At 42.0% G+C, this 27,330-nt stretch overlaps 1 protein-coding gene across 1 annotated transcript; it reads right to left on the bottom strand.

Annotated features, from left to right (window-relative positions):
* Positions 1-848: 848 nt before the first annotated feature.
* On the bottom strand, positions 849-4,183 carry LOC121976626 (putative casein kinase II subunit beta-4). Its single transcript, XM_042528873.1, has 5 exons — positions 3,742-4,183; positions 2,990-3,208; positions 1,726-1,835; positions 1,484-1,649; positions 849-1,303 (listed from the first exon to the last, which is right to left on the bottom strand). Exons 1-5 carry the CDS (start codon positions 3,950-3,952, stop codon positions 1,173-1,175), a joined length of 837 nt encoding a protein of 278 aa, XP_042384807.1. The 5' UTR covers positions 3,953-4,183; the 3' UTR covers positions 849-1,172.
* Between the last annotated feature and the right edge of the window lie 23,147 nt (positions 4,184-27,330).

Raw genomic sequence — 27,330 nt, 5'->3', positions numbered from 1 at the left:
TTTATTAATTTATTAAAAATTATTTAAAATTAATCATTTTAATGTGATTTTAAACTAAATTAAAATTATTTTGATCAACTTTGATTAAATTTAATTAATTTGGTGAAAAAATACTATAAAATATTTATAATAATTTTGATTAAATCGAATTTAAAAATTAATTTATCTTAACACATTGAAATGAAATAAAAGTATTTTTGATATGAGAATTTAATAAATTATCCTTTTTTACTTTACTTTAAAAAAAAAACTCTTATAATAATTAAGGACACTCTTTTTATTTTCTTCCCCAATTTAGATCAGCGTATTTATTTTATCCACTTACTTTCACTTAATTATTTGATATTATTGTTTATTAGTTTAGTTTCACTTATTTATTAGAAGGCAAATCTCCATAGAAGGAGAAACTAAAGCTTAACAGACGATTTACTGTTTTTATTTATTGAAACAAGTGCAAAAGCTGATTTCAATATCAAGGTACTTGTTTCAAGAGGTGGTTTTATTATTATTTTTTTAATCACCAAATAAATCCGAGAAGCAATAAATCCCGACACCCCAAAAAGGTGATGCATTTTTGTGCATTGCAAAATGAGACTACATAACTCTAAACAATTAGGATAAGCAGAGTTTAATGGCGATAATCACAGATTTCTGCAAGAGTTGAAACACTCACAATCAAATTTGAAGTGGAAACAGATGAGACTGATAGATTGAGCAGAGTGAGTAAACTCAGATCTTAACAAATCAGATTAACTAGGCAAATTGGGGAAGCTGAACAAGCATATCAACTGAGCAGACCATGCAGTGACCGTGTTGTGTAGATACTCTACAAACCGAACAGAAACCAGTTCCAGTAAAACACACCATCTACATTTTTAACATAAATCCCCAAAATTACACTAATGGATGCTGAGTGTCATAGAGCCAAGATACTGCTTTATAACAAAATGGCTGACTTGAGAATTAAACCAACTATGAGATAATACAGTTGTTTAGTAGTTTTGTTGAGATCTAAGATAAGCCACACGATTCCTACACAAGACAACGCAACATATAGATAACATTTCTCAATCATTAAGAATGGTCGGTGCTTGCTGCAATCTGAAATCCCTGCCTGAGCAAACCACCCGCATATGGCCCATGTCATAGCTTAACTGACATGTCGTCGTCTGTCATGGTTTGTGGAGTTTAAAGCCGAAAACTCTCGGAATGTACCGCTGCGATGGCTTCTGCGGTTTGAGGTGCCCATATGTCATCAAAAACAGGTGGGGGAAAGTTGTCCCAAAGTAAGCTCCATCAATATCTAAACACGGTCAAGTAAACACATAGTATTTTCTTTTTGAGCAACTAGAGCTTAGGCTGAAAACATAACATCTAGGAGATCGATAAGACATATACGTATTTCTGAAATGCTAAACTATACATAGAAATTGTTAGAAATGAACATAACAAGGGTACTAAATAATGTGGGTAAAAAGGATACTGCCTTGGTACTTTGATCTTGGATAGTATATATCTTCACATTTGGGGCAATAACTCTTCACAGTGCTTGATCGAGGAATATCTGATTGCCCAACCGGAAGACAAGGTTGGCCGCAACAGTAAACTCGAGGGCATCTTCCAAAATCGTAGTTCTTGTATTTCTCTAGCTACACAAATCATTATGGAAAGACTGCATGACCAACCAATCATGAAATAAAAAAATACTGAGAAAATAAGGTTTACCATAGCAGCCATCCCTTTACTAGTTAATATGTATCGAACATGAATCAAGCCATAAAGCATCTCTGCTGCTGATTCAACTAACTCATTCTGTTCTTCAGTGAACATGTCCCCTATTCAGATTTAAATCAAGGAAGAGATCATTACTTTATAACAAAAGAGAGGCACAAATATAAGCTTCTATCTATTAGGCAGTTCATGGCAAAAGCATACATATAGAAATAACAAGGTAGACGTAGGCAAAGATCTATTCTGCATTTGTGTGTTAGAGGAATTCTTAATTTCAATGTAGAATATTACTTTGCAACACAACTTACTAAGTTTCTAGTTGAATGGCTTTGCTCATACATATTATGTAAACAGAATTTTATGCATAGATTTGTAAAGTCATAGGAAATTAATAACAAAAATATGAAAAAACTGCTGTAGAATCATAAAATACCATTCCTCATCAGTATTCTATTAGATGCCACGCATACAGATGTTATGAGAACCAAATGTCATGGTTGTTTGACACTGCATTTGAGAAATTTAAATCTTATGGAAGCATTTTTTGAATAATCATGACAAAAAATTAGTAATCATTCACTGATTAGAAGTGTAGCTACTCTGAAAACATCAATAACTCTACTTTTTGATACTTCAAAGAGTAATCATATTATTTAAGCTTGTTTACATTGTTGATGAACTATTTCTTCAAGCACTGTGTACTGTTAGAGTAAAGCAAACCATGTCATGCAAACTTGTCAAACAAACAAAAAAACATGAAGCATATTTAAAGCACTCATATATGAACAGCTTATCATTAGAGCATTGGAACTCAATGACCAAGAAAGAAAAGTATTGTAGTTCACCTAGAAAGGGATTATTTTTCCATCTGAATAAAAGATCTAGAGAAGAAATGTGAGGCTTCCAACAAAGATAAAATAATATGTAGGAAATATCAACAATGTACGTGATTCGGATAGGAACATAGTAATCAATCATGAATTCCATTAACACATTAATCAACCTTACCGTGGGAAGATTCAACATCCAGGATCAGATCAATAGCATAATCATAATAAGGAACTTGACTGCTTAGTCCACATAGGTTGAAAATAATCAATCATGAATTCCATTAACACATTAATCAACCTTACCATGGGAAGATTCATCATCCAGGATCAGATCAAGAGCATAATCATAATAAGGAACTTGACTGCTTAGTCCACATAGGTTGAAAATAATCAATCATGAATTCCATTAACACATTAATCAACCTTACCGTGGGAAGATTCAACATCCAGTATCAGATCAAGAGCATAATCATAATAAGGAACTTGACTGCTTAGTCCACATAGGTTGAAATCATCTTGAATGTACTCATCATCAACTTCACAAAAAAACTCATTGCCTCTTAGATTACAGAACCATGAAATCCAAGATGTGTCTTCCCCATCAGATCCACTGACATCAGATTCTTCATTGTCTGTTTCTGATTCATCTGTGGCATCAGATGTAGAACAAAGTTATACATACGAAAACAAACAAGAACAAGGAATACCAAGAATTTTTATAAATATAAAATAATCAAGAATCAGTAGATTCAATTGCCACTTATTATTATTGCTAAATACAGAACAAAAAGAACAATGACTCTAGCTTAATTTTTCAAACATACCACATCAATTTCATGGGTATAGCAAAACTCGGCTTCCCCAGGTGGTATATTTTGATGCACGAACAAATGATTGTCTACAAATGAGTTTACTGAATTGGGCTTTCTTTACTCTTTTTCTTTTTGTTATTTATGGAAAGAGGATGCCATTATTTGGGGCTATATCTCTACTTGATTTACATATTCAGTACAAATAAAAATGTAAGAATCTAACCAAGTTAGTGGAGACCCGAAGAAAATGATAAAGAGAAGATATTTCTACAAAATTAGATTTTGACGAAACCTCGTTCATGGCAAAACATATACCAGAAAATAATTCCCCCAAAAGAGTAAAAAACAACAAAAGGGGGGAACTTTACCGTCAGAAGCCTTATTCTTGGACAAGGGACGATGCTCCAGCTGCTTTCCAGGGGCGGAAGGGGGCACCGGGAGCCTATCCTTGTCCTTTCCAATCAAGCCCCTTGAGGTCGACGGTGAGGACTTCTCCAGGTGCTTGTCGAGCACATCGTTGATCCGCTTACGATCTAAGGATCCGCTCTCCACCTTCGACACGATCCCGGACCTATACATATCTCCCCGTATCCGAAGCTCCGACCAACCCTAATGCGAACCCACAGCTCAAAATCGATTAATCGCAGCATTCCGACGACGAAAGCAAGCAAAACTCCTATCATATGAAGAAATCGCCAACTCCAGTGACATGGTTCCCTCAATTTGGAGAAGAGGAAGGATGGATTCGAGGCAGGAGATACGTATTTGGGGAAGCACCTCCACGCTCTGCGCCTCTGGAGGAGACGGAATGGTGAGGAGGAGGAGGAGGAGATGCTATATCTGAACTTAGATTATTAGCTTTAAGATTCGTGAGGTGTTCCATCCTGTGCGTCCGTAATGGGGTCAGGCTGATGATTCGTTTTACGCCAGTACTTGGTGCGTTTGGTTCTATAAAAAAAAAAATATTAACCGTCCATGATCCATCATGGTAGTAAAAGATAGAATCCATCATAGTGATCCTACCCCGCCATGCGCCTATGGCCTGTGTACCTGCATGAACCTCCCTCCATATCCGTGGGGCCGGCACTAGGGGGGCCGCTAAGGTAGCGGATCTACCTTTTTAGTAAAAGATAGAATCCATCATAGTGATTCTACACGATCGACTTCATGATTATTTGTGAAGAGATAAATTAGAAAGTTATAGTCCACCAATGTGGAGGAGGGCTTTTTTTCCTCGACTTTACCGAAATTCGAACCCTTATCCTATGGTAGCAAATTTACTCCGCACTACAGCACTAGCTAACTCAACTTTGCCTTGTGGGTAGAGCTATCAAACGAGCCGACCCGTAGCGGAGCGGGTCAGCCCATGACCAACCAACCATTTAATAGGACGGGGTGTGCCAATTCGTCAACTTGACGGGTTGGGAAATCTCCAATCCAATCCAATCGAAGGAGGGTTGCGGGTTAGGCGGGCCAACCTGTGGACCCATAATTTTTTAAAAAATAATTTTAAAAAACTTTTATATCTTTAACATTTTATTTTAAAAATATTTTATCAATCAAATATATTCAGAAATAGATATTTTAAATGTAAACTGACACAAACGAATTCAGATATTTGATGAAAAGTATTATGTTTGTAGATTATTTTTCTTATCATATTTTATTACATTTTATTGCTTTATCATGGAAAATGAATCGAGATTCGAAACTCTCGGCCTTATGATCAGAGCTATCGTTTCTCAAAGAAGATGAATGTTTTTATTTTTACGAATTGAAGTGGATATGACATGATATTTTTCCAAAGATGAAACTTCAAGTTTTTTTATAATTTATACATATAACATATTTGACTGTTTCGTTCATGTACTTCTAGCACCGAATGAGGCGTTCAAGTAAGACGTTCAAAGAATAAAGGCAGCAACAGGTGAAATGTTAAAACACGATGAAGCATACAACATTGAATTATATAATGTACCTTTCAACCCATTATTCTTCATGCTTTCCCAACAACAGTCGATCTGTCTTCAAGCTATCCAATTAAGACCGTCTTTATTCGACCAACAAATGCTTCAACAACTCGATCAAAAAGACTATCCCGATGAACTATAGCAAGATCCCCTTGGAAGGCTTCAGGGATTGGATATTAACATAGGTTCCCAACACACAAAATCTGATAGTTCTATAGTTTCTCAACCCATGGGCCAACCCAATCCCGTTGCAGGTCAACCTGCGCGGGTCACTGGCCTAAGCGGGTCGGGTCGTAACAAGCTTGGGTTGATAAAATTTCAACCCGACCCATTTAAATTATTTGGCAGGGCGGGTCAACCCGGCGGACCCAACCCAAATTGACCGGTTTACCGCGGGGTCGTCCATGATCCATCATTGAAGAGTCACATTTGGTTCTATAAAATATTTTGCCAAGTTTCATGGAATAATTTTAGGTCAGGTGTTGCCACATGAAGTCTTAAGATCAAAACTCAACGTGTCCGAGTATGTCTCCCCCATATCTTGCAACCTACACTAATGGCTAGTAGTCATCCATAATTTACCATCTCTATTTTAACCTAGGGATGGGTTGGCGGGAGCGTTAGGGGCAAGCAAATCGCCTTTTACCATATGAAATATTTTTGGGTCTATTCATTGTTCGGTCCTCTCGGGATGGTGCGATAATTGAGATATAGAATATTGTTATACGAGGTCTTGGAATCAAAATTCGACGCGTCCTATTATACCCTTCCCATACCTAGATCATCCATAATTTACCTTCTTCATATTAGCTTAAGGATGGATTAATAAGGATCTTATTGCCACATGGAATATTTTTGGACAAATTTTATCGCCTCATCGTATTTTTATTTCTAAAAATATTCTCTGTTTTTTTATAGCTAAGGAATCATAATTATTAGCATATAGATATTTCAATTATTATTAACACTAATAATACTAAATTGAAGCAATTATAGTTCATAACCGCAGATCGCTACTTCAAATTTGAGATATTATCCTTTCGGCTATAGGTCATCGGTGGATGCTACTTAGAGGATAACAGATTGGTTTGAGTATGATGAAGAGGTGGTCAAGGCTTATGACTCGATCCTAAGAAACCCCTAAGTGCAAACGATGTGAAAGCCCTACTTTAAACTTAATCATATAGTTGCGCTTTGAATGTTGGCATGGAGACGTCTTCCAACTAGAGACTGGTAATACTATCTAGCAGTGGCGTAGCCAAGATTTTAGACCATGAGGAGTGATTTTATAAAAATTCTAAATATTAGTGTAGATCAATTTTAATCCTCCAAAAGTCTAACTTTCAAATTTAAGGAGTTAAAAATGAACTTAAAATTTAAAAATTTTTAGTTTAGCCCTTGATTTTAGTTGAAACAATGATCTATGGATCCTCAGACCTTATCTATGACTTAAAGCCTAAGAATCAATTTAGATGGAAGAGAGAGAGAAGGGAGGATGTAGTGAAGGGGGATGCCCTATTTGAAGTAAGTATATCTCATATATTTTTTAAATACTTCGATATTATTATTTCACCTAATTTATCATTAATATAATATTTAGACACATAATCACTTAATTTAATGATTATTTTTTTAACCATTCAAAAATAATAATAAAATTGATAGGAAACAAATAAACATGAATATGAAAAATCGACACTATATATTTTTTTCGACACTTATATCCATAACGAAAAAGAAAAAATAAGAAAACTTTACTTCAATCAAAAGGTGTTTGTTGTGGAGTATTGGTGTAGCGACAACGATGACACTGGTAGCAAACAATGGCGGCACTAGTAATAATATCGTGCGATGATAATAATGTGTATGGTAGTGGCAACGACATGAGATGAAGAATTTTGAGGATAAAATTAAGGTTAGGAAAAAAAATAAGAAGGGGATTAGAGGAGAAAAAAAGAAAACACGGTGAGAGAGGAAAAAAATAAGAAAAATTAAGGGAAAAAATAAAATACAATATTAAAGAAAAATAAAAAAAAAAAGGGAGAGATGGAGGGGAATCATGGGAGAGAGAAAAATATAATTGGTTTTCATTGGATTTTTTTTTATAAAAGTCTATAAAATTTAAAAATTTATAATTAAGTGTTTTTTTTTTTTTTTTCTTCCCAATGTATATTTTTTTTTCTCAAATTTCAGGGGGTGCGGTCGCACCCCCAAAACTTCACCTAGCTACGCCCCTACTATCTAGAGAATTGATAGTGTATTTGTTGTAAACATGTACTGAAGACACAGGAGCACATATTGTTTGGATGTCCACCTATCACAAAATTATAGAGAATGATCAAAGATTATCTACACATGGGACAAAAGATGTTCATCTATCGATGAATGCTTTGGGTTTATAAACAATATTATAGAGGTGGATAACTATTGACAAAGATAAGACATCTTCCTTTATTTTCTTTGATCCACTCTGTATGAAGGGCACCTAATAGTAATTTTTCTATAAGGGTAAGTTGGATTGTAAGAAATATATATATATATATATATATATATATATATATATATATATATATATATATATATATATATATATATATATATATATATACACGGTTCTGAGACATGTCATTGGGGGCGATGACCTACTATATATATATATATATATAATTACATTGTTTTAATAAATGCCCAAAAAATATGTATTGTTGGCTTAAAAAAAAGAAAAGATAGAAAGAAAGAAAGACAAGAACGAATGAAAATGGTCTTTTTTTTTTTTTCCTTTCCAAAATTTTATTCCTTGTATGACTTTTTATTCATTAATTTGTTTATAGAAGTCATAAGACTTTAAAAGTGAAGTATTAATTCTGAACATCAATTTCCTCCCTTATTCTCCTTTATCTTCTAATTAAATCAGAAAAGCTTATTCTCAAATTAAAATTTTGGTTTCATTAATATCATTATTTATCATTATATAAACCTACAACATAAGTTACCTATGTATTTGTACTTTTTCTTATTGTCCAAGGGCGGATCCAGAATTTTAAATTTAGAAGGGAGTCACATATTAAGTGTCAAAAATAATTACCGTAAAAATTTGTACACCCTCGAATAATCTCTGAATTCTAAATTTAGGACTGAAATCGAGTCAAAAACTTCCTAGAAATCACCATCCTAGGTTACACGATGGTCAATGAAACAACGAAACAAGTTTGAATGTAGCTCCGACACGAAACAAGGCCGAACGACCATTCTCAAGTTGCGATATTACTTCAAGATTTTGGTATCAAACTACCAATGGAAAGTTTACGTTACGGACTTTTTAAATATGTAATCAATTCTGGATTCTGCCGATCAATGTATTAGGAAATAATTATTATTAGTAAATACTTATTTGTTTACTAGTTATTAGGGAATAATTATTATTAGGAAATACTTATTTGTTTCCTAATTATTAGAGAATAATTATTATTAGGAATACTTATTTATTTTATAGTATTTTATATGTTTTCCTATTTTTCACTTTGTAATGGTATTTATATACCACATATTATCATTAATAAAGTGTATGAATTCTATCATTAATATGATATCAGAGCACTAAGTTTAACAACAATCTTTTTTTCTTTTCTCCACAATATCCACCAGTCGCCTTCTACAATGGCTGCCACCGACGACATCACTCGTCGGTTATCTCTCACAAATACTCCCGATTCACCTTCCACCCTTGTGGTTCTCAACGTCAATGCTCAAGCATCGTTGAAACTTACCACCTCTAATTACTCTGCCTAGCGCTTGTAGTTCACATCTCTTCTATTCGGATATGACTTACTGGGTTTTGTTGATGGCTCACATCCTTGCCCCCTTGTGCAGATAACGCCTACAGATGTCACACTCCCTCAGGCGAATCCTGATCATATTCTCTGGCTTTGTCAGGATCAACTTCTCCTCAACGCTATTATAGGTTCGATGTCTCCTACTCTTGTGCAGTTTATTTCTTCATCAACTTCATCTAGAGATTCATGACAAACGCTAGAGAGAACCTACGCTGCTCCCTCACGTGGTAGGATTATGACTCATCGTCAAAATCTTGCCAGCCTTCAATAGGGTAATAGATTTATCACTGATTATATGTAGGACATCAAAAGAAATATTGACGCTCTTGTGCTTATGAATGTCAAAGTTGATTTTGATGAGCTCTCCATTCGTATCTTGAATGGTCTTAGCCAGGATTATTGCAATATCTCACATGCTCTGCAAGTTTGTGACGTCCCTATTACCTTTGATGAGCTATTTGAGCAGCTCCTCAGCTATAAAGCCCAATTTAAAGTCTCGACACCATCTCCATCTTTGACGCTAATGACTGCTCTTGTGGCTCTAGCAGGAAATTCTCGTAATCGGTATTCAAACTATTGTGGTGGTCGCCAGTAGGTTTTGTCGATGTCCCATTAGCCGCGCCTATCTACTCCTAGGCTGTTTGCGCGTACTCTTGCACATCCAACTGTGTCCAGTCCCAATCATTATCTTGGGCGCTATCAAATCTATGGTGTTCAAGGCCACTCTTCTCGCCAGTGTGGCCATATGACTGTCTCAATGCTTGCTTTGCTTCCGCCGACTCCTCCGCGTGCTCCACATCCAATGTATAGTGCTGCACCATTTGCGCATACTACTGTTCATTTTACACCTCCGTCTGATTCTCAGGAATGTGTGGTCAACTCTGACGCCTCTCATCATATCACCACTGATCTCACTACTCTCTCGTTGCATAAGGCTTAATCTGGGAATGATAACATCGTCATTGGTGATGGTTCTAGACTACCCAATACACACACTGGTTCTTTCTCTTTCTCCACTCCATCTTTCCCTTTAGTTTTCTCTAATGTTTTATTTGTACCACCTATGTCAAAAAAATTGATTTATGTCACTATACTTTGTGCTACTAATCCTATTACATTTCTTTTCTTTGATTCCTATTTCCAGGTATTGGATCGTCGTGCAGGACCGATACTGGTTAGCGGGTTCCATAAGACGATGTCTATTACTGGCCAAAATTTATGTCTTCACTATCATCCCCTTCTGCCTTTTCTGTGTCTATCTCGTAATATATTTCTTTATAGCATAGTCGTTTAGGTCATCCGTTATTAGATGTTTTGCAACATTTTTTGTTATCCTTGGGTCTTTCATTTCCTACGGATACTTTGTCTAATTTTTCATGCACTTCGTGCAATATTAATAAAAGTCATAAATTACCCCTTCATAAATCTAGTATTTTGTCTCTTGCTTCTTTGGGTATTATCTTTTCTAATGTTTGGACATCTCCTATATCATCATTTGATGGATTCAAGTATTATGTCATCTTTGTTGATCATTTTACAAAGTATATATGGCTTTATCCCTTACGCAAAAAATCGAATATATACTCTACCTTTATTGCATTCAAAACTCTTGTTGAAAATCGATTCTCGATGATTATCAAAACACTCTTCACTGACAATGGAGGTGAATTCTTAGCTTTTCGCTCCTTTCTTACTACTCATGGTATCAGTCACCTTACCACTCCTCCACACACTCCTGAACACAATGGATACTTTGAACGTCGTCATCATCATATTGTCGAAACTGGTCTCACTTTATTGCACAAAGCGTCCATTCCACTCACTTTCTGGCCTTATGCATTTGCTGCGGTAGTCTATTTGATTAACCGCGTGCCTAAGGTCGGTCTTTCCCATATGTCCTCTTTTGAAAAATTATTCACCACCGTTCTTGATCTTTCTAAGTTTTGAGTTTTCGGGTGTTTATACTTTCTGTGGCTGCGCCCCTACTCTCACCACAAGCTTGATCCCGAGTCAACCTCTTGTGTCTTCCTTAGCTATTCTCTCACCCAGAGTGCCTTCCTGTGCTATGATGCCACTCTTAAAAGAGTTTTTGTATCTCGTCATGTTAATTTTGTGGAGCATGGTTTTCCATTTGCCATCACCTTCGTCTTGGATTCCACAGTAATAGACATTGATTCTGAGCTCTCTGTTGCACCAGTCCTCTCATGGGACCCTCCGACACTGGTTCCACAACCTGCCACTAGCCGTAGCCGCCCACAACCGACTTCTTCACTGTTGTCATCGTCGCTACCATCATTGTCTCTTGTTGTCGGGTCGTCCACGCTGCCTAGTGGCGACTGACCCTCAAGCCCACTGCCTTTCTATCCCCCTCTCACTTCTCAAAACCAACATCACATGCAAACTCACTCCAAAAATGTCATCTACAAACCCAATCCAAAGTACTTTTTTTTATACTAGCCTTCCACAACCCTGTGAACCCTTCTATGTCACGCAAGCGCTCAAAGATCTGAATTGGGTACAGACCATGCACAAAGAGTATGATGCTCTTCTCCGTAATTAGACTTGGAATCTTGTCCCGCCTTCGCCAGACCAAAATCTTGTGGGTAATAGGTTGGCGTTTCACGTTAAGCGTAATTCTGATGGCTCAATTAATCGGTATAAGGCTCACCTTGTTGCCAAGGGTTTTCATCAGCGTCCTGGTTTTGACTTTCATGATTCATTCAGCCTTGTTATTAATCCAGTAACAATGCGTATTGTTCTTAGTCTAGCTGTGAATCAAGGGTGGTGTCTTCGGCAACTTGATGTCAACAATGCATTTCTTAATGGTCGCCTTGAAGAGGAGGTTTATACTGTTGGTGTAGGTTGCACTTGTTGGTGCCGGTTGCACTAACGGTCTAACTCAGATTTTGATAAATGAGAAAGTAAGTTAAGTTAGGTTTATTGTGATCTAACAGGTTAACTAAGTATGCAGGAGAAGTCCAGATAGGTCGACGGGCTGACCGAATATCTAGCAAGAAATCCAGCTAGGTCGGCGGGCTGACCGAATAGCTGGTACGAAGTCCAGATAGGTCGATGGGCTAATCGGATATCTGACACGAAGTCCAGCTAGGTCGACAGGCCAACTGGATAGCTGGCACGAAGTCTAGCTAGGTCGACGGGCTGACCGGATGTCTGGAAAAATGGTAAGTTAAGGTAAGTCACTAAGGGGAGTGACTTTGTGAGGACGTGTTCCCCGTTTGAGGGAACAATAGGCGTTGATCCAACTTAGATCCATTTTAGAAATCTAAATTAAGATCTTGACTAGATTCTGGTCTTGAGGAGACAGAATCTAATTACTACTCTACTTGTTATACATTGTACTAACTTTATTTTGCAGGGTAGTATAATTTTTATTTGCCTCTGACTAACCTTTTCTTGTAGGAAAATGGGTTGCTGGGAAAGGTGGTCTGGGTGCCTGGAAGGGAGCCGGGCGCCCGGAAGGGGTCCGAGCGCCCGGAACTGGTCCGAGCGCTCGGAATAGTTGAAGCTTATCTGCTCGCTAGCTTGGAGCACGCTGATTGGTTGGTCGATGTCGCGGTCCAGGCGCCTAGAACTGCCTATATAAGTAGTCTTCCACCAGGAGCACAACACATAACTTTCTTTTGCGATTTCTTTCTTGTGCGTTGCTCCAAAGAAGTTCCTGCGACTCCACGATACAACTCTAACGGCCAAGTGACACTGCTCCGACGACTGAGCAACACAACCCCGGCGACAGAGTGACGCGACTCCAACAACTGAAAGCACAGCCTTCCAGATCTCTGAGAAGTTGTTGGTATACTTGTTTATTTCTGCACTTAAATTATAGATCCATTGTATTCCTCTTGTAAAGATTTATGAATTGTTAGTGGATTGCCTAACGAAAGCACTCGACGAATGCGGGCCTTGGAGTAGGAGTCGACAAAGGCTCCAAACCAAGTAAAACTTGATTTGTTCGCATTCTTATTTTTCTCTTCCGCTGTATACTCGATTTAATTCTCGATTTTCGTCGATTGCTGTTCACCCCCCCCCCTCTAGTGCTCTTTTCGATCCAACAAGTAGTATTAGAGCAGGTACCACTCTGAATTGGTGCAACCACCAATCAGGCAAAGGGGGTCTTTTTAAAAAAGAAAAATTATATATCATTTTTTCCCTCCAATTTTTTTTGAAAGTTCACTACAATTTTTTCATCATTACTTAGAATTAACGAAATAACCCTTCTAGTAAAATTTGTCATAATATTTTTTATTACTATTTTTTTATTTTTAATTATTTAATTATTTAATTATTATTTTCAAAATTGGTGAAATACTTTCAATTCTTTATCTCCCACACTACTTACCCCAAGACAAAATCTTGGAAATCACTTCGTGTCTATAATTTTTGTAAGTATATTAATGTCTCATCAAGAAGGACAGAGCATCCATGAACCGCCACCATATGAAATATACGAGAGGCACAAATTCAATTTATGGAGGATGCAGATAGAAAGCTTCATCTTTATGAACGACATTGATGGCGGCATGACACTGAGATAATCAACCCAGAACTCGGAAGCAAACCAAAAGGTAATAAAGTTAACCTCAGATATATTATCTAACAAAGTTACATGCAGGATAGGAAAGGTCAAGGATGCCCACGAGTTTTGCACCTGCCTGACCAAGCTTCACGAGAAACCGTTGGAGTTAGAGAATTAAGTAAAAATCAAATCCAAACTCAAGTCAGATCCAACGAAGAAGTCTACTGAATTAGGGGATGCGCTTAAGGTCAGTATAATTTATCAAAATACCCCTGTCAGTAATAGTTTAGATTATATAATAATCTAGATAATTATGAAATTATCCCTATTATGCTACATGACAATCTAGAATTTGATCAAATAAATCAAGACTTTGATCAAATTGACATCAACCGTGACTTGATCAAACAGAACATTGACCAAATCAATTCAGACACATTAATTAATTTAGAAAACTTAAAATTACATAAAAAAAAATTAGAAACAATTAATTTAAATGATCCGGCGGTAAGAACAGGGGACCCTCGTTCTGAGGAGTCAACGCCACGTGGAAGTCAAAGGGCCAGGTGGTCGATAGGAGAGGGATGAATCGACCGGACACTCGAGAAAAGGTTGGATCAATAGGCCGACCGGATAAGGGTTGGTCGACCGCCCGGCCGGCCAACCGGTGTCCAACTGAGCAAAAGGTGCCCGAGGTAGTCGGGGCTCCAGTGCTCATGGAATAGGATCATAGGGCCGAGCGGAGGGCAAGCTCGGTCGAAGACATAAGGTCGCATACTGCTAACAGTCTCCACAAAGCACATTACCGAGAATCTCCCAAGTAGACCACTATATATGCCCGGCCGGACGTAAGGCGGAGGCTGGTCGGCCGGACGCCCGGCAGGGAGTAAGGGGAAAATGATAGGGGACATCTTTTTCTGACAGCGGGCATGTTCTACGTTCAGGCCATGCTCAAAATCCTACGACAGAAGGATCCGTTGTCCCATCAGAGACGTGCTCAAACTGTAGAAGTATGGTGTCAGGTAAGCTCCTCTGACAAGCCCACACTACGGTATGGGAAAGGACACGTGTACACCTCGGTAGGTGTGCACTCGCTTCTCCACAGCCCTATATAAAGGCCCTCACCCTTCGCCGGAGGTACGCGTTCTACGATTCTTGGAGCCACTTCTTTTTTGTCGAGTTTTACCTGACTTAAGCGTCGGAGGGTCGTCGCCGGGAACCCCTTCCCGGCCCGACTTCCTTGCAGGTTCACCAGAGGTTCGTGCGACCGGTCGAAGATCCACGTCAGCCGGCGGAGAGCACCACGTGCCCAGCGTCCGTTGATTCAGCGATTCGGACAGGATCAATTTGGCGCCATCTGTGGGAACACTCCTGCATCCGATCGGAAGCAATGAACGAAGCTGGACGACAGCACTCAGTGATGCTCTCCACAGAGGAGCTCGATGCTTTGATCGAAACAAGAGCCGCCAAGCTTATGGAACAGAGACAAAAGTCACAAGCCGAGCGGGCGGAGCAGCAAGCAACATCAGCATCAGGCGGCCGAGCGGAAGCACCGCAGGCCACAATTGCATTCCATCGGGCCCTATTCTGCACTCCTGAAGCCGCAGCAACTAATCATGATCGAGGATCTTCTTCGGATGAAATGCCAAGACGAGACAACAAAAAAGGGAAAGTCCCCCCGAGCGGACGCCTCTCCCGAGCGGATCAACCGTCAATTTTCAGAGGCTATTCTACGAGACCCCCTGCCCAAGCATTATGTGCCTCCAGCGATCGGTGAATACAACGGAACCACCGATCCGGATGATCATTTAGGTAAGTTCGACAACACGGCTACTCTTCATCAGTACACAGATGGAGTGAAGTGTCGAGTTTTTCTTACCACCCTCTCGGGATCGGCTCAACGATGGTTTCAGAGATTACCGGACGGATCTATCTCAAGTTTCAAAGACTTCCGAACGGCTTTCCTCCACCACTTTGCAAGCAGTCGACATTATCAAAAAACTAGTGTTAGTCTGTTTGCCATCAAACAAGAAGCCCACGAATCGCTCCGAGCCTACATCCAGCGCTTCAACAGAGTGGCCATGGATATTCCAACGGCCACCTCGGAGACCATGATGAATGCCTTCACACAAGGCCTCGTAGATGGGGATTTTTTTCGATCGCTCATTCGGAAGCCGCCCCGAGACTACGACTACATGCTACACCGGGCCAACGAATACATCAACGTAGAGGAAGCCCAAGCGGCCCGGAAAAAAGAAAATCCACCTGAGTGGGCTCCTCCTACCGAGCGGAAGCCGCACGCTGCTCATCAGCCACCCAGAGGACCGAGGGCCGAAGCAATCTGCTCCCCCCATGCTAGGTCCCATGTGCAAGAGGTAGCTGCCGCGCGACCCAAGCCAAAGAAGAAATGGACCCCAATGTTCTGCTCCTTCCACTGGACGGACACACATAACACCAGGGATTGCCGGAGTCTTCCTCTAATCGTCCACCCCGTTCCCAGGAATGGCGGTCGTCGATCGCCATCAGCCGACAGGCGACAGAGGCCCCGTGAAGCCGATCGGACGATAGCTGACAGGCGACAACAACAGACTCCCGAGCGACATCGCTCTCCGAGGTGGGAGAATCTCCGGATGTCTAGGGAACGACCCCGATCGTCCGCTCGAGAAGAAGAAAATAGAAGTAATACTTCCCGAGGCGAGATCAACATTATTGCTGGCGGGCCGACCGGAGGCGACTCTAACCGAGCAAGGAAGGCAAGCATCCGGCAGCTCCAGATCCATGTGGTCGGCTGCAGCCAGGAACGGGCAAGCGGACCCGAAATCAGTTTCGGGCCCAGGGACTTGGAAGGAGTTGAAGTTCCTCACGACGACGCTCTTCTCATCAAAGCGGTAATAGCCAATTACACAATACACCGCATTTTTATTGACACAGGAAGCTCGGTCAACATCATGTTTAGAAAGGCCTTCGATCAACTACAAATTGACCGAGCCGAGCTGCTGCCCATGACAACCCCCCTTTACGGGTTTACGAGCAATGAAGTTCAGCCGGTCGGACAGATCCGGCTGGCCATATCGCTGGGAGAGGAGCCGCTCAGAAGGACGCAGACTGCAAACTTCGTCATAGTGGACTCTCCGTCGGCGTACAATGTCATATTGGGACGACAGGCTCTAAGTGAATTCCGAGCGGCCGTCTCCACCTTCCACCAGAAAATCAAGTTCCCAGTAGAAGACAAGGTGGGAGAAGTACGAGGAGATCAACTGGCAGCTCAGCGATGCTACGTCGAGATGGTCCGAGATGAAGCCAATGCCGCTCGGAAGGCGCCACGAATCGAGGTGAACGCTATAATTGAAAAACCTCCCTCTTTGGTTTATAAAGAAAAAGAGGAAGTGCAGATTCACCCGACTCGATCGGAGGCCACAACGTTCATTGCGGCCGATCTGGAGGCCAACCAGAAAGAGGAAGTGATCAAATACCTCCAGAGAAACCATGATGTCTTCGTTTGGTCGACGCATGAGCTGCCCGGAATTTCACCGAGTATAGCGCAGCATGAGCTACACGTCTGACCGGACGCTCGGCCGGTGAAGCAAAGAAAAAGGGATTTCAGCGCTGAACAGAATGCCATCATCCGGGCGGAGGTTGAGAAGCTTCTGGAGGCCGGCCATATACGCGAAGTTCAGTTCCCGAGTTGGCTGGCGAACGTAGTATTAGTCTCCAAGTCAGGCAACAAGTGGAGAGTGTGCATAGATTTTCGGGATCTCAACAAAGCTTGCCCGAAAGACTTTTATCCCCTGCCCAGGATCGATCAACTGGTGGACTTCACAGCTGGCTGCGAGTTGATATGTATGCTCGATGCTTACCAAGGTTATCATTAAGTGCCGCTCGCCCGAGAAGATCAAGAAAAAGTCAGTTTCGTTACAGCCGACGGCACCTATTGCTATAATGTGACGCCGTTCGGATTGAAGAACGCGGGAGCCACATATCAGCGTCTGATGAACAAAGTGTTCAAGGTGCAGATCGGGCGAAATCTGGAAGTATACGTGGACGACATTCTCATCAAGTCCGTCCGAGCAGCCGATCTCTTCGAAGACATGGAGGAAACTTTCCAAACGCTACGGAAATATGGAGTCAAGCTAAACCCTCAGAAGTGCCTGTTCGGAGCAAAAGGCGGGCGTTTCTTAGGACACATAGTGACTGAGCGGGGCATCGAAGCAAATCCCAGCAAAGTGAAAGCATTACAAGATATGCCGCCCCCGAGAAATCTGAGGGAAGTGCAGCGCTTGACCGGTCGGATAACAGCATTGTCCAGATTCATCTCAAAGACCGCCGATCGGAGTCTCCCATTTTTCAAAATCTTGCGCAAAGCCACTAAGTTTCACTGGGACGAAGAATGCGATCGGGAGTTTGAAGATCTGAAGGCATACTTGAACTCTCTGCCTGTGCTAGCCAAGCCAACTACGGGTGAGCCACTTTGTATTTATTTATCTTCAACTGAGCAAGCAGTCGGCTCGGCACTAGTGAGGGCGAGCGGAGAAGAGCCTGTATATTTTCTGAGCCATATTTTAAAAGATGCTGAATCTCGCTACACCGGGCTCGAGAAGCTGGCTTTCGCTTTGGTCCTCGCCGCTCGGCGCCTCCGTCCCTATTTCTTGGCTCACACTATCATCGTCCGGACGAACAGCCCACTGGGAAGAGTGTCGTTGAATCCCGAAGCGTCCGGGAGGCTTATCAAATGGACAACGGAGTTAAGCGAATTTGACATCCAATACCAGCCTCGGTCGGCGATAAAGGCGCAGTCCTTGGCGGATTTTGTCACCGAAGTACAAAGGCCAGAACCCGAAGCCATGTGGAAGATATTTGTGGACGGATCAGCCACTCGGCTCGGGAGCGGTATTGGTGTATTATTGCTTTCTCCCCAGGAAGAAAAGATGCATCTATCCGTCCGGCTTGATTATAGAGCTACGAATAATGAAGCAGAGTATGAAGCCCTTATAGCCGGCTTACAGGCCGCCCGGCATGTAGGGGCCGGACGGGTGATGCTGCATTCAGACTCTCAGTTGGCCGCTCAGCAGCTCTCTGGTACCTTTGAAATTAACAACGCTCGACTCAAACTCTACGCCGAAGCTTTTGAAAAACTCAAGGCCAACTTTAGAGAGGTTACTATCCAGAAGATACCCCGAGCGGAGAATCATGCCGCAGATGAGCTAGCTAAACTCGCAAGTTCAATAACGCCGGTCGTCATCCAGCGGCCTATTGAGCCAGTATCTCTGGTGGCGCACGTCGATCGGATGGAGGGCCTCGAGTTTCCGAGCGATTGGAGAACAACCATCATGGAGTTTCTTCGATCGGGGGCAACACCATCCGATCGGGAAGCAGCCCAGCAATTAAGGAGGAGAGCCGGTCGGTTCACGCTTATTAGAGACCAACTTTACAAGAAGGTTTTCTCCCGCCCGCTATTGAAATGCGTGAGCTCGGAAGACGCGGCGTACATCCTCCAAGAAGTGCATCAAGGATCGTGCGGGGGGCATCCGGGCGGACGATCGCTGGCTAAGAAGATCCTGTTGGCCGGATACTTTTGGCCAACCCTGCAAGCAGACGCTGCTCGGACCGTGGCAACGTGCCTTTCTTGCCAGAAGTACCATAACTTCTCCCACCGATCGACGGAGGAAATGAAAGAAGCTACTGTGTCCTGTCCGTTCGACCAATGGGGAATGGATATTGTCGGTCTATTTCCTATGGTGACCGGGCAGAGGAAATTTCTACTAGTGGCGGTCGATTATTTTTCCAAATGGGTGGAGGCCGAGCCACTGGTCAGGATCACCGAGCAGATGGTCAAGAAGTTCATTTGGCAACATATCATCTGCCGGTTCGGCATCCCCCGCCGACTCGTCTCCGACAATGGGCGGCAATTCGCGGGAAAGTTGCTTGAAGATTGGTGCAAAAGCTATGACATCGAGCAACACTTCACGTCCGTGGCGTATCCCGAAAGTAACGGTCAAGCTGAAGTAGCCAATCGGGAAATTCTTCGCATTTTGCGCGCTCCGCTCGACCATTTGGGAGGAAGCTGGGTGGATGAAGTGCCAGGCGTCCTATGGGCCATCCGAACGACCCCGAAGTAAGGCACGGGCGTGACACCATTTCACTTGGTGTACGGCGGCGAAGCAGTTATTCCTGTCGAAGTCGGCGTAGAGTCCGTCCGGATCCAGAATTATGATGATGATAACGCCGAGCGGAGGAACCTGGAGCTGGATCTGGTCGAAGAAGAGTGAGCCAAGGCGTCCGTCCGGCTGATGGCGTACCGACAACGAATGAAGCAAAATTACAACCAGCGCGTAATTCCTCGGTCGTTCCAGGTTGGTGACCTTGTCTGGAAGAAAGTAAAGCCGGTCGGCGACGTCGGCAAGCTGGAAGCTCCTTGGACGGGCCCCTTCAAAATCATCGAAAAGCTCCGCTCGGACGCTTATTATTTGGAGGACGAAGACGGGTGGCAGTTAGATCGACCATGGAGCGCGAATCATCTCCAACCATACCGAGCTGGGTAAGAGGTGCGCTGATGTAATTTTGCATATGCTTTGGTCGCCTATGTACTTGTAATGCAGGCAGCAAAAATGATAAGGACGACAAATGACTTCGCCGAACGGCAATGTTCAAATTAGCATTGAAGACCGTCGAGCTCCGACGTTAAAAATCGAGAGACGAGCCGGCGTCTATAAACCCTCCGAGCGGAAGACCGTCGAGCTCCGACGTTAAAAATCGAGAGACGAGCCGGCGTCTATAAACCCTCCGAGCGGAAGATCGTCGAGCTCCGACGTTAAAAATCGAGAGACGAACCGGCCTCTATAAACCCGCCGAGCGGAAGACCGTCGAGCTCCGACGTTAAAAATCGAGAAACGAGCCGGCGTCTATAAACCCTCCGAGCGGAAGACCGTTGAGCTCCGACGTTAAAAATCGAGAGACGAGCCGACGTCTATAAACCCTCCGAGCGGAAGACCGTCGAACTCCGACGTTAAAAATCGAGAAACGAACCGGCGTCTATAAACCCGCCGAGCGGAAGATCGTCGAGCTCCGACGTTAAAAATCGAGAGACGAGCCGGCGTCTATAAACCCTCCGAGTGGAAGACCGTCGAGCTCGGACGTTAAAAATCGAGAGACGAGCCGGCGTCTATAAACCCTCTGAGTGGAAGACCGTCGAGCTCCGACGTTAAATATCGAGAGACGAGCCGGCGTCTATAAACCCTCCGAGCGGAAGGCCGTCGAGCTCCGACGTTAAATATCGAGAGATGAGCCGACGTCTATAAACCCTCCGAGCGGAAGGCCGTTGAGCTCCGACGTTAAATATCGAGAGACGAGCCGGCGTCCATAAACCCTCCGAGCGGATGAGGCCAATAAAAAGGACTGCAAGTGTCCAAGAAACTCGCCGTCAATATCGTTCGATCGTCTCTACATTCCGCTCGGCCCGTCAATATCGAGTGATTTATGCTATCAAAGCGGAATGTTACGTATTCGGAATATTACATATTTAGCCGAGCGGAAGGGTCACGCCAAATACTTCGTAAAAATCCCTTTCGGATTCTAGAGGCGTGATAATAGATGAGCAGACAACACACACATTGACTGGCAAAAGGGCAAAGTACGCGAAAGGAAAGCATTGCATTAACAATAAAACTTTAGGCCGAGCGGCCTAATTACAAAAAAGGATCATTTTCTGGCCGAGAAGCCGAATTACATATAAAACGCCTACTCAATATAATCGTAAAGGTCTTTGGGGATGTTTTCCAGAAGTGCCACTTGATCTGCAACCGGGATAACATGGGACTCGGGAAGTTGCCCCTTTGACTTTAAGTATGTGGTGGTGGCGGCCATGGCGAGGTCGAAAGCAGTATACATTCGCTCGCAAACGTTTTCTGAAAATTCGGGCGAGCGGATGTAATTCTGTCTCAGAGCAGCAACCCGGCTCGGCTCGGCCTCTTGGTATTCTTTGAAAGTCAATTGAGACGCGGCGAGGGACTCCTGCAGAGTCTTCTGCTCGTCCTGATGCTTGATTGCGTCGGCCGCGCGGCCCTCCTTCTCTTGGTCGAGCTGCTCCATCAACTCTTTGACTTTCTGCTCCAATCCCCGAGCCTCAACATTCTTTTTCTCCAGATCGGAGATGGCTGTGTTTTTTCGAGTGGTGGCCAGGGTTATTTTTGTGTCGAGCGACTTGACTTGTCGCTCGGGCTCGGCCAAGGCGTGGGCCTGATCGGCCGTCTTCTTCTGCTCGGCCGCCAGCAAAGATTGAGCTTTCTTCAACTCCTTTTGCAGCTCGGCATACGAAGGGTCGTGAGAGCCGGACGGACCGACTGCCGCCTTCAGTTGCCTTAGTTCTTCATCTACCAAGGCCAGGCGGTTGGATACAGCAATCTCCTCCACCCATCTCTGACAAAAGTAATTACAAGTTGTTAGTGGCCGATCAGAAGGAAGGCATACGAAACTTGGAGAAAATAAACTTACCCCCGTGGCCTCCTGCATATGGCTATTGGCCAAATTTCGGAGGGGGATCAGCGCGACGCGCGCCCGAGCGTCAGCCCACATCTCAGCTAGGGGCCCCTTCAAGGTGATGGTGTGCTCGGGCACGGTTGGGCGGTCGACCTCTGGCAACAGCTCTTCAGTCGGGAGATGAAGAGTGACCCGTACTGTGCGGCCATGACCGGGGGTCGACCGACCGGCGGTCGGAAGAGGATCAGAAGCCGACGCCGAAAACTGAGAATGAATGGTTGAACGCTGGACTGGTTGACGAGCGGGCGGAAGGGTACTGACCGGAATAGCCTCAATTGGGGCTGCCGGCTCGTCCCATTCAGAGGGCGTCCGGTCGGACGAAATGGCCTCAACCTCTGGAGCCTTGCCGCGAGCAGTTGCAGCGACACGCTCGGGTGGTTGGACCGCGGAGGTAGCCGATCGCAGGGGAGTCTCCACTCGGCGCCTCTTTTGTCGAGGTTGCTCCTCCTCCCGAGCGGAACCTTCCTCTGGGACAGTTGGTCCTCCGCTGGGGGTGACTCCACTTGTCACGTTCTGTTGAGAAGCCTGAGCGGCCGACTCTTCCTGAGTCCCGCTTTCTCCTTCATGCGATCCGACCGGCTGGATGCCGAGCGTTTCCATCTCCTTTGCTGCCGTGGCTTCGAGCGCCGCCGCCTTTCTCTTCAGAAGGCCGGCCATTACCGACTCCATGACGATGCCCGCTGCAAAGGAAAGAAGAGAAATCATTTAGCAATCAAAGCAAATGCCCAAGTAAAATGCTTACCGAAGCTGCTCGGGAGAGGAGTCCGCATGGGACTCAGGCCGAAGATGTACATTACTCCTTCGTGGAGAAGCTTATTGATGTCAAGCCGCAGACCGGCTAGCATATTTGCAGCATGAAGGTAATCCGGTCGGGTCTTGAATTTCTTCAGCTCAGGAGTGGGGGGTAGGTTAACCTGCCACTTGGTCTGGAAATTGGCCCGATCGGGCATACGAATATAGAAAAAAATACTCCTTCCAATGTTTATTGGAAGAAGGTAGTTTGTTAAAGAAGACTAAGCCGGGCCGAGCTTGAAACATGAAGGTGCCCGGCTCGGACTGCTTGGGGTAATAGAAATAATAAAAGACCTCCGGTCGGAGGGGGATGTTGTGGATCTTGAACAAAACAACAACACCATAGAGAAGACGAAAGGTGTTGGGTACTAGACTGCCGAGCGGAACACCGAAAAAATTACAAATATCTATAATGAAGGGACAGAAAGCTCCGCGCGGCGGCCTGTGTGGCCGAGCGGAAGGACCGGCTAAAAGAAGTTCAAAATCACCGGGGATTTCAAAATTATCGGTCAGAATATCAAAGTCACGCTGATAGAATCGTGACTGCATGGTAGTGTACCAAGGGCCAAGAGACTGGTCTTCAGGATGAGAATAACTAGCCATGCTCCGATCGGAAGAAATCGAAAAGGCAAAAAGGCAGAAGAAAGACGACAGCAAGCGAAAAGAGTACCCTGGGAGCGAAAACTGGGGAAAGATATGTAAAGAAAGCACCGGAAACAAGAAACAAAAGAGGAGAACCTTACGAGAAAAAGGAGGATCGAAGGAAGAACACCGGGGATCGCCGGAAGCAGGAGAACACGATGCCGGAGCTCTAGAACGCGAGGGATAACCGGGGGCACGCGAAAGAGGAAGTGAGACGACGGAGGAGAAAACGAAGATTTTATAGGGCGGAGGCCGGGCGGCCTCCACCGTTGGATCCAGGTCACGGGAATCAAAGCGCGCATCGCGCCGTCCATTTCGAACCGCCTCGATCCCATCAAAGCACCACGCCGCCGCCGCCGTACAATGACGACAGCGTGCCACGTGGCATTCAGCCATTTGAAGCATTTAATGAGCTCATGCTCAGCCTTAATGTCGAAGATAGGCGCAGACTGCGAGGAGATTCAAGGAATGTTGCTGTTGACTAACTTTAAGGCCATCACTGCGGGAGGCCGAGCGGAGGATATTGGCACGAAGGAACCACCCGGCTAGACTTGCAGTCCAGTCAGTCGGACTAATCGCCTCCTTCGACTAGACTTGAAGGGGAGGCAAGTGATCCGGTGGTAAGAACAGGGGACCCCCGTTCTGAGGAGTCAACGCCACGTGGAAGTCAAAGGGCCAGGTGGTCGATAGGAGAGGGATGAACCGACTGGACACTCGAGAAAAGGTTGGATCAATAGGCCGACCGGATAAGGGTTGGCCGACCGCCCGGCCGGCCGACCGGTATCCAACTGAGCAAAAGGTGCCCGAGGTAGTCGGGGCTCCGGCGCTCATGGAATAGGATCGTAGGGCCGAGCGGAGGGCAAGCTCGGCCGAAGACATAAGGTCGCATACTGCTAACAGTCTCCACAAAGCACATTACCGAGAATCTCCCAAGTAGACCACTATATATGCCCGGCCGGACGTAAGGCGGAGGCTAGTCGTCCAGACGCCCGACAGGGAGTAAGGGGAAAAGGATAGGAGACATCTTTTTCTGACAGCAGGCATGTTCTACGTTCAGGCCATGCTCAAAATCCTACGACAGAAGGATCCGCTGTCCCATAAGAGACGTGCTCAAACTGTAGCAGTATGGTGTCAAGTAAGCTCCTCTGACAAGCCCATACTACGGTATGGGAAAGGACATGTGTACACCTCGGTAGGTGTGCACTCGCTTCTCCACAGCCCTATATAAAGGCCCTCACCCTTCGCCGGAGGTACGCGTTCTACGATTCTTGGAGCCACTTCTTTGTTGTCGAGTTTTACCTGACTTGAGCGTCGGAGGGTCGTCGCCGGGAACCCCTTCCCGGCCCGACTTCCTTGCAGGTTCACCGGAGGTTCGTGCGACCGGTCGAAGATCCACGTCAGCCGGCGGAGAGCGCCACGTGCCCAGCGTCCGTTGATTCAGCGATTCGGACAGGATCATTAAACATTAAAATAAATTTGAATTTAAAAAATAACAAAATAGATTTAAATAAAATCAATAAATATCTTAATAAATTATTTAATAATCTAGACAATATCAATCTAGAAAATTCTATCCAAAATCAATATAATTTAATTAATAAAAAATTACATTTTAAAGATAAGACTAATCTAATAAATTCAACTAATAATATAAACTTAAAGGAAAAGAAAATATAATGATAAATTCAAACACTTTAATAAAAATCAAAATCAAAGTTAATAAATCCAAAATTAAATATTAAAGATAACATTTTAAATAAAGATAATCCAGAAAATTCCAAATCAACAATTAATACAATGTTAAAAGATAAACCTTTAAAAAAATATAATTCAAACAATTCAAATTTAAAAACTAATAAAAACTTAAATACTAAAAATAATCTTAACTTAATAAAATTAAGATTTAAAGTAAATTTAAATATTAAATGCACTCCTTTAAAGAAGGACAATTTGACCCATTTAATTAATTCAAAATTAAAAACTTAAATTACAAATTAAAGATAAAATCTCAAATAAAATTAACTTAATTATACAAAAATCTTAAAAGGGAAATCAATAATTTAGGGGAGGCTCCAAATTAGTTGACACCTCCAAAATAACAACTTATCCGGCAGGATAATTAGGACCAGATTAAAAGGAGACAAAATTTTAATTTGACCTACGACACTGGTAAAGTTTTGGATGATAGTAGGTTAGGAAAGCTCTGTCTATGCATGTCTAGGAAGATATTGCTTCGATGCTTAGTGGAACTAACTGAAGCTATCTCTTACGAATCCTAACTAGTTAGACCAATGTTTTATCCTAAGTTCAGTGGATAGAACTATTTGGAAAACCTTGAACGTATGGTTACTCTAACGAGGTCCAAGTGACTCACCATAACCCAAAAGTTATCCGAAAAATTTCTATCTCTTGAACCCAAAGGTAAACTTGAATCTAAAACAAAGTTAAATTAAACCCTGAAATTGAACTTAATTCATCTCACAAAAATATAGGATTCCCAGATTGAAAATATAGATCCGGTGAAATGACTAAGGAGTTAAATTTTAAAATTAAATTAAGAGTTAAATTTAAAATAAAATATAAATTAAATCAAGAGTTATATTTTAAAATTAAATTTAAATTTAAAAAAAATAAAAATGAAATTAAAATAATTAAATTAAAATTAAACTAAGTTAAAAAAAGAAAAACTATTTTATAAATTATTTTAAAAACTATTTTAAAAACCATTTTAAATATTATTTTAAAAACTATTTTATAAATTATTTTAAAAACTATTTTAAAAATTATTTTAAAAACTTTTTATAAATTATTTAAAAAACTATTTTAAAATTTTTTTAAAACTTTTTAAAAATTACTTTAAAAAACATTTTAAAATTCTTTTAAAAAATTTAAAAATCATTTTAAAAATTCTTTTAAAAATTACTTTTAAAATTATTTTAAAAATTCTTTTAAAAATTCTTTTAAAAATTCTTTTTAAAACTTTAAAAAGCATTTTAAAATTCTTTTAAAAATTATTTTAAAAACTTTAAAAATCATTTTAAAAATTCTTTTAAAAATTCATTTTTAAAACTTTAAAAAACATTTTAAAAATTGGTTTAAAAATTTATTTTTAAAACTTTAAAAAACATTTTAAAAAATTCTTTGATTTTTTTTAAAACTTTAAAAATTATTTTAAAAACTTTAAAATTTATTTTAAAAATTCTTTTAAAAATTACTTTAAAAATCATTTTATAAATTATTTTTAAAACTTAAAAAAAACATTTTAAACATTCTTTTAAAAATTACTTTAAAAGTCATTTTATAACTTATTTAAAAAATTCTTTTAAAAAATCATTTTAAAAACTTTAAAAATAATTTTAATTTTTTTTTAAAAAAATTATTGTAAAAGCTTTAAAAGTCATTTTAAAAATTCTTTAAAAATCATTTAATTTTTTTAAAAATATTTTTAAAACTTTAAAAATTATTTTTAAAATTCTATTAAAAATTATTTTTATCCCACACTACTAATCCAAGATCAAAAGTTTTGGGATCATCTCTGTTTGTGTTTATTGTGTGTAAGAGCAATGACCCAAAACTGTTAAGGTCGAAATGTGCTAGAGGGGGGGGGGGGGGGGGGAATAGCTCGTCGTGCGCTCGTCATCTTGTATAGACTCA

Source organism: Zingiber officinale, chromosome 4B (genome assembly GCF_018446385.1).
Source record: "Zingiber officinale cultivar Zhangliang chromosome 4B, Zo_v1.1, whole genome shotgun sequence".
Taxonomy (NCBI): Eukaryota; Viridiplantae; Streptophyta; class Magnoliopsida; order Zingiberales; family Zingiberaceae; genus Zingiber; species Zingiber officinale.
Note: the sequence above shows the minus strand (reverse complement) of the source record. Positions and strands in the feature narration are given on the sequence as shown.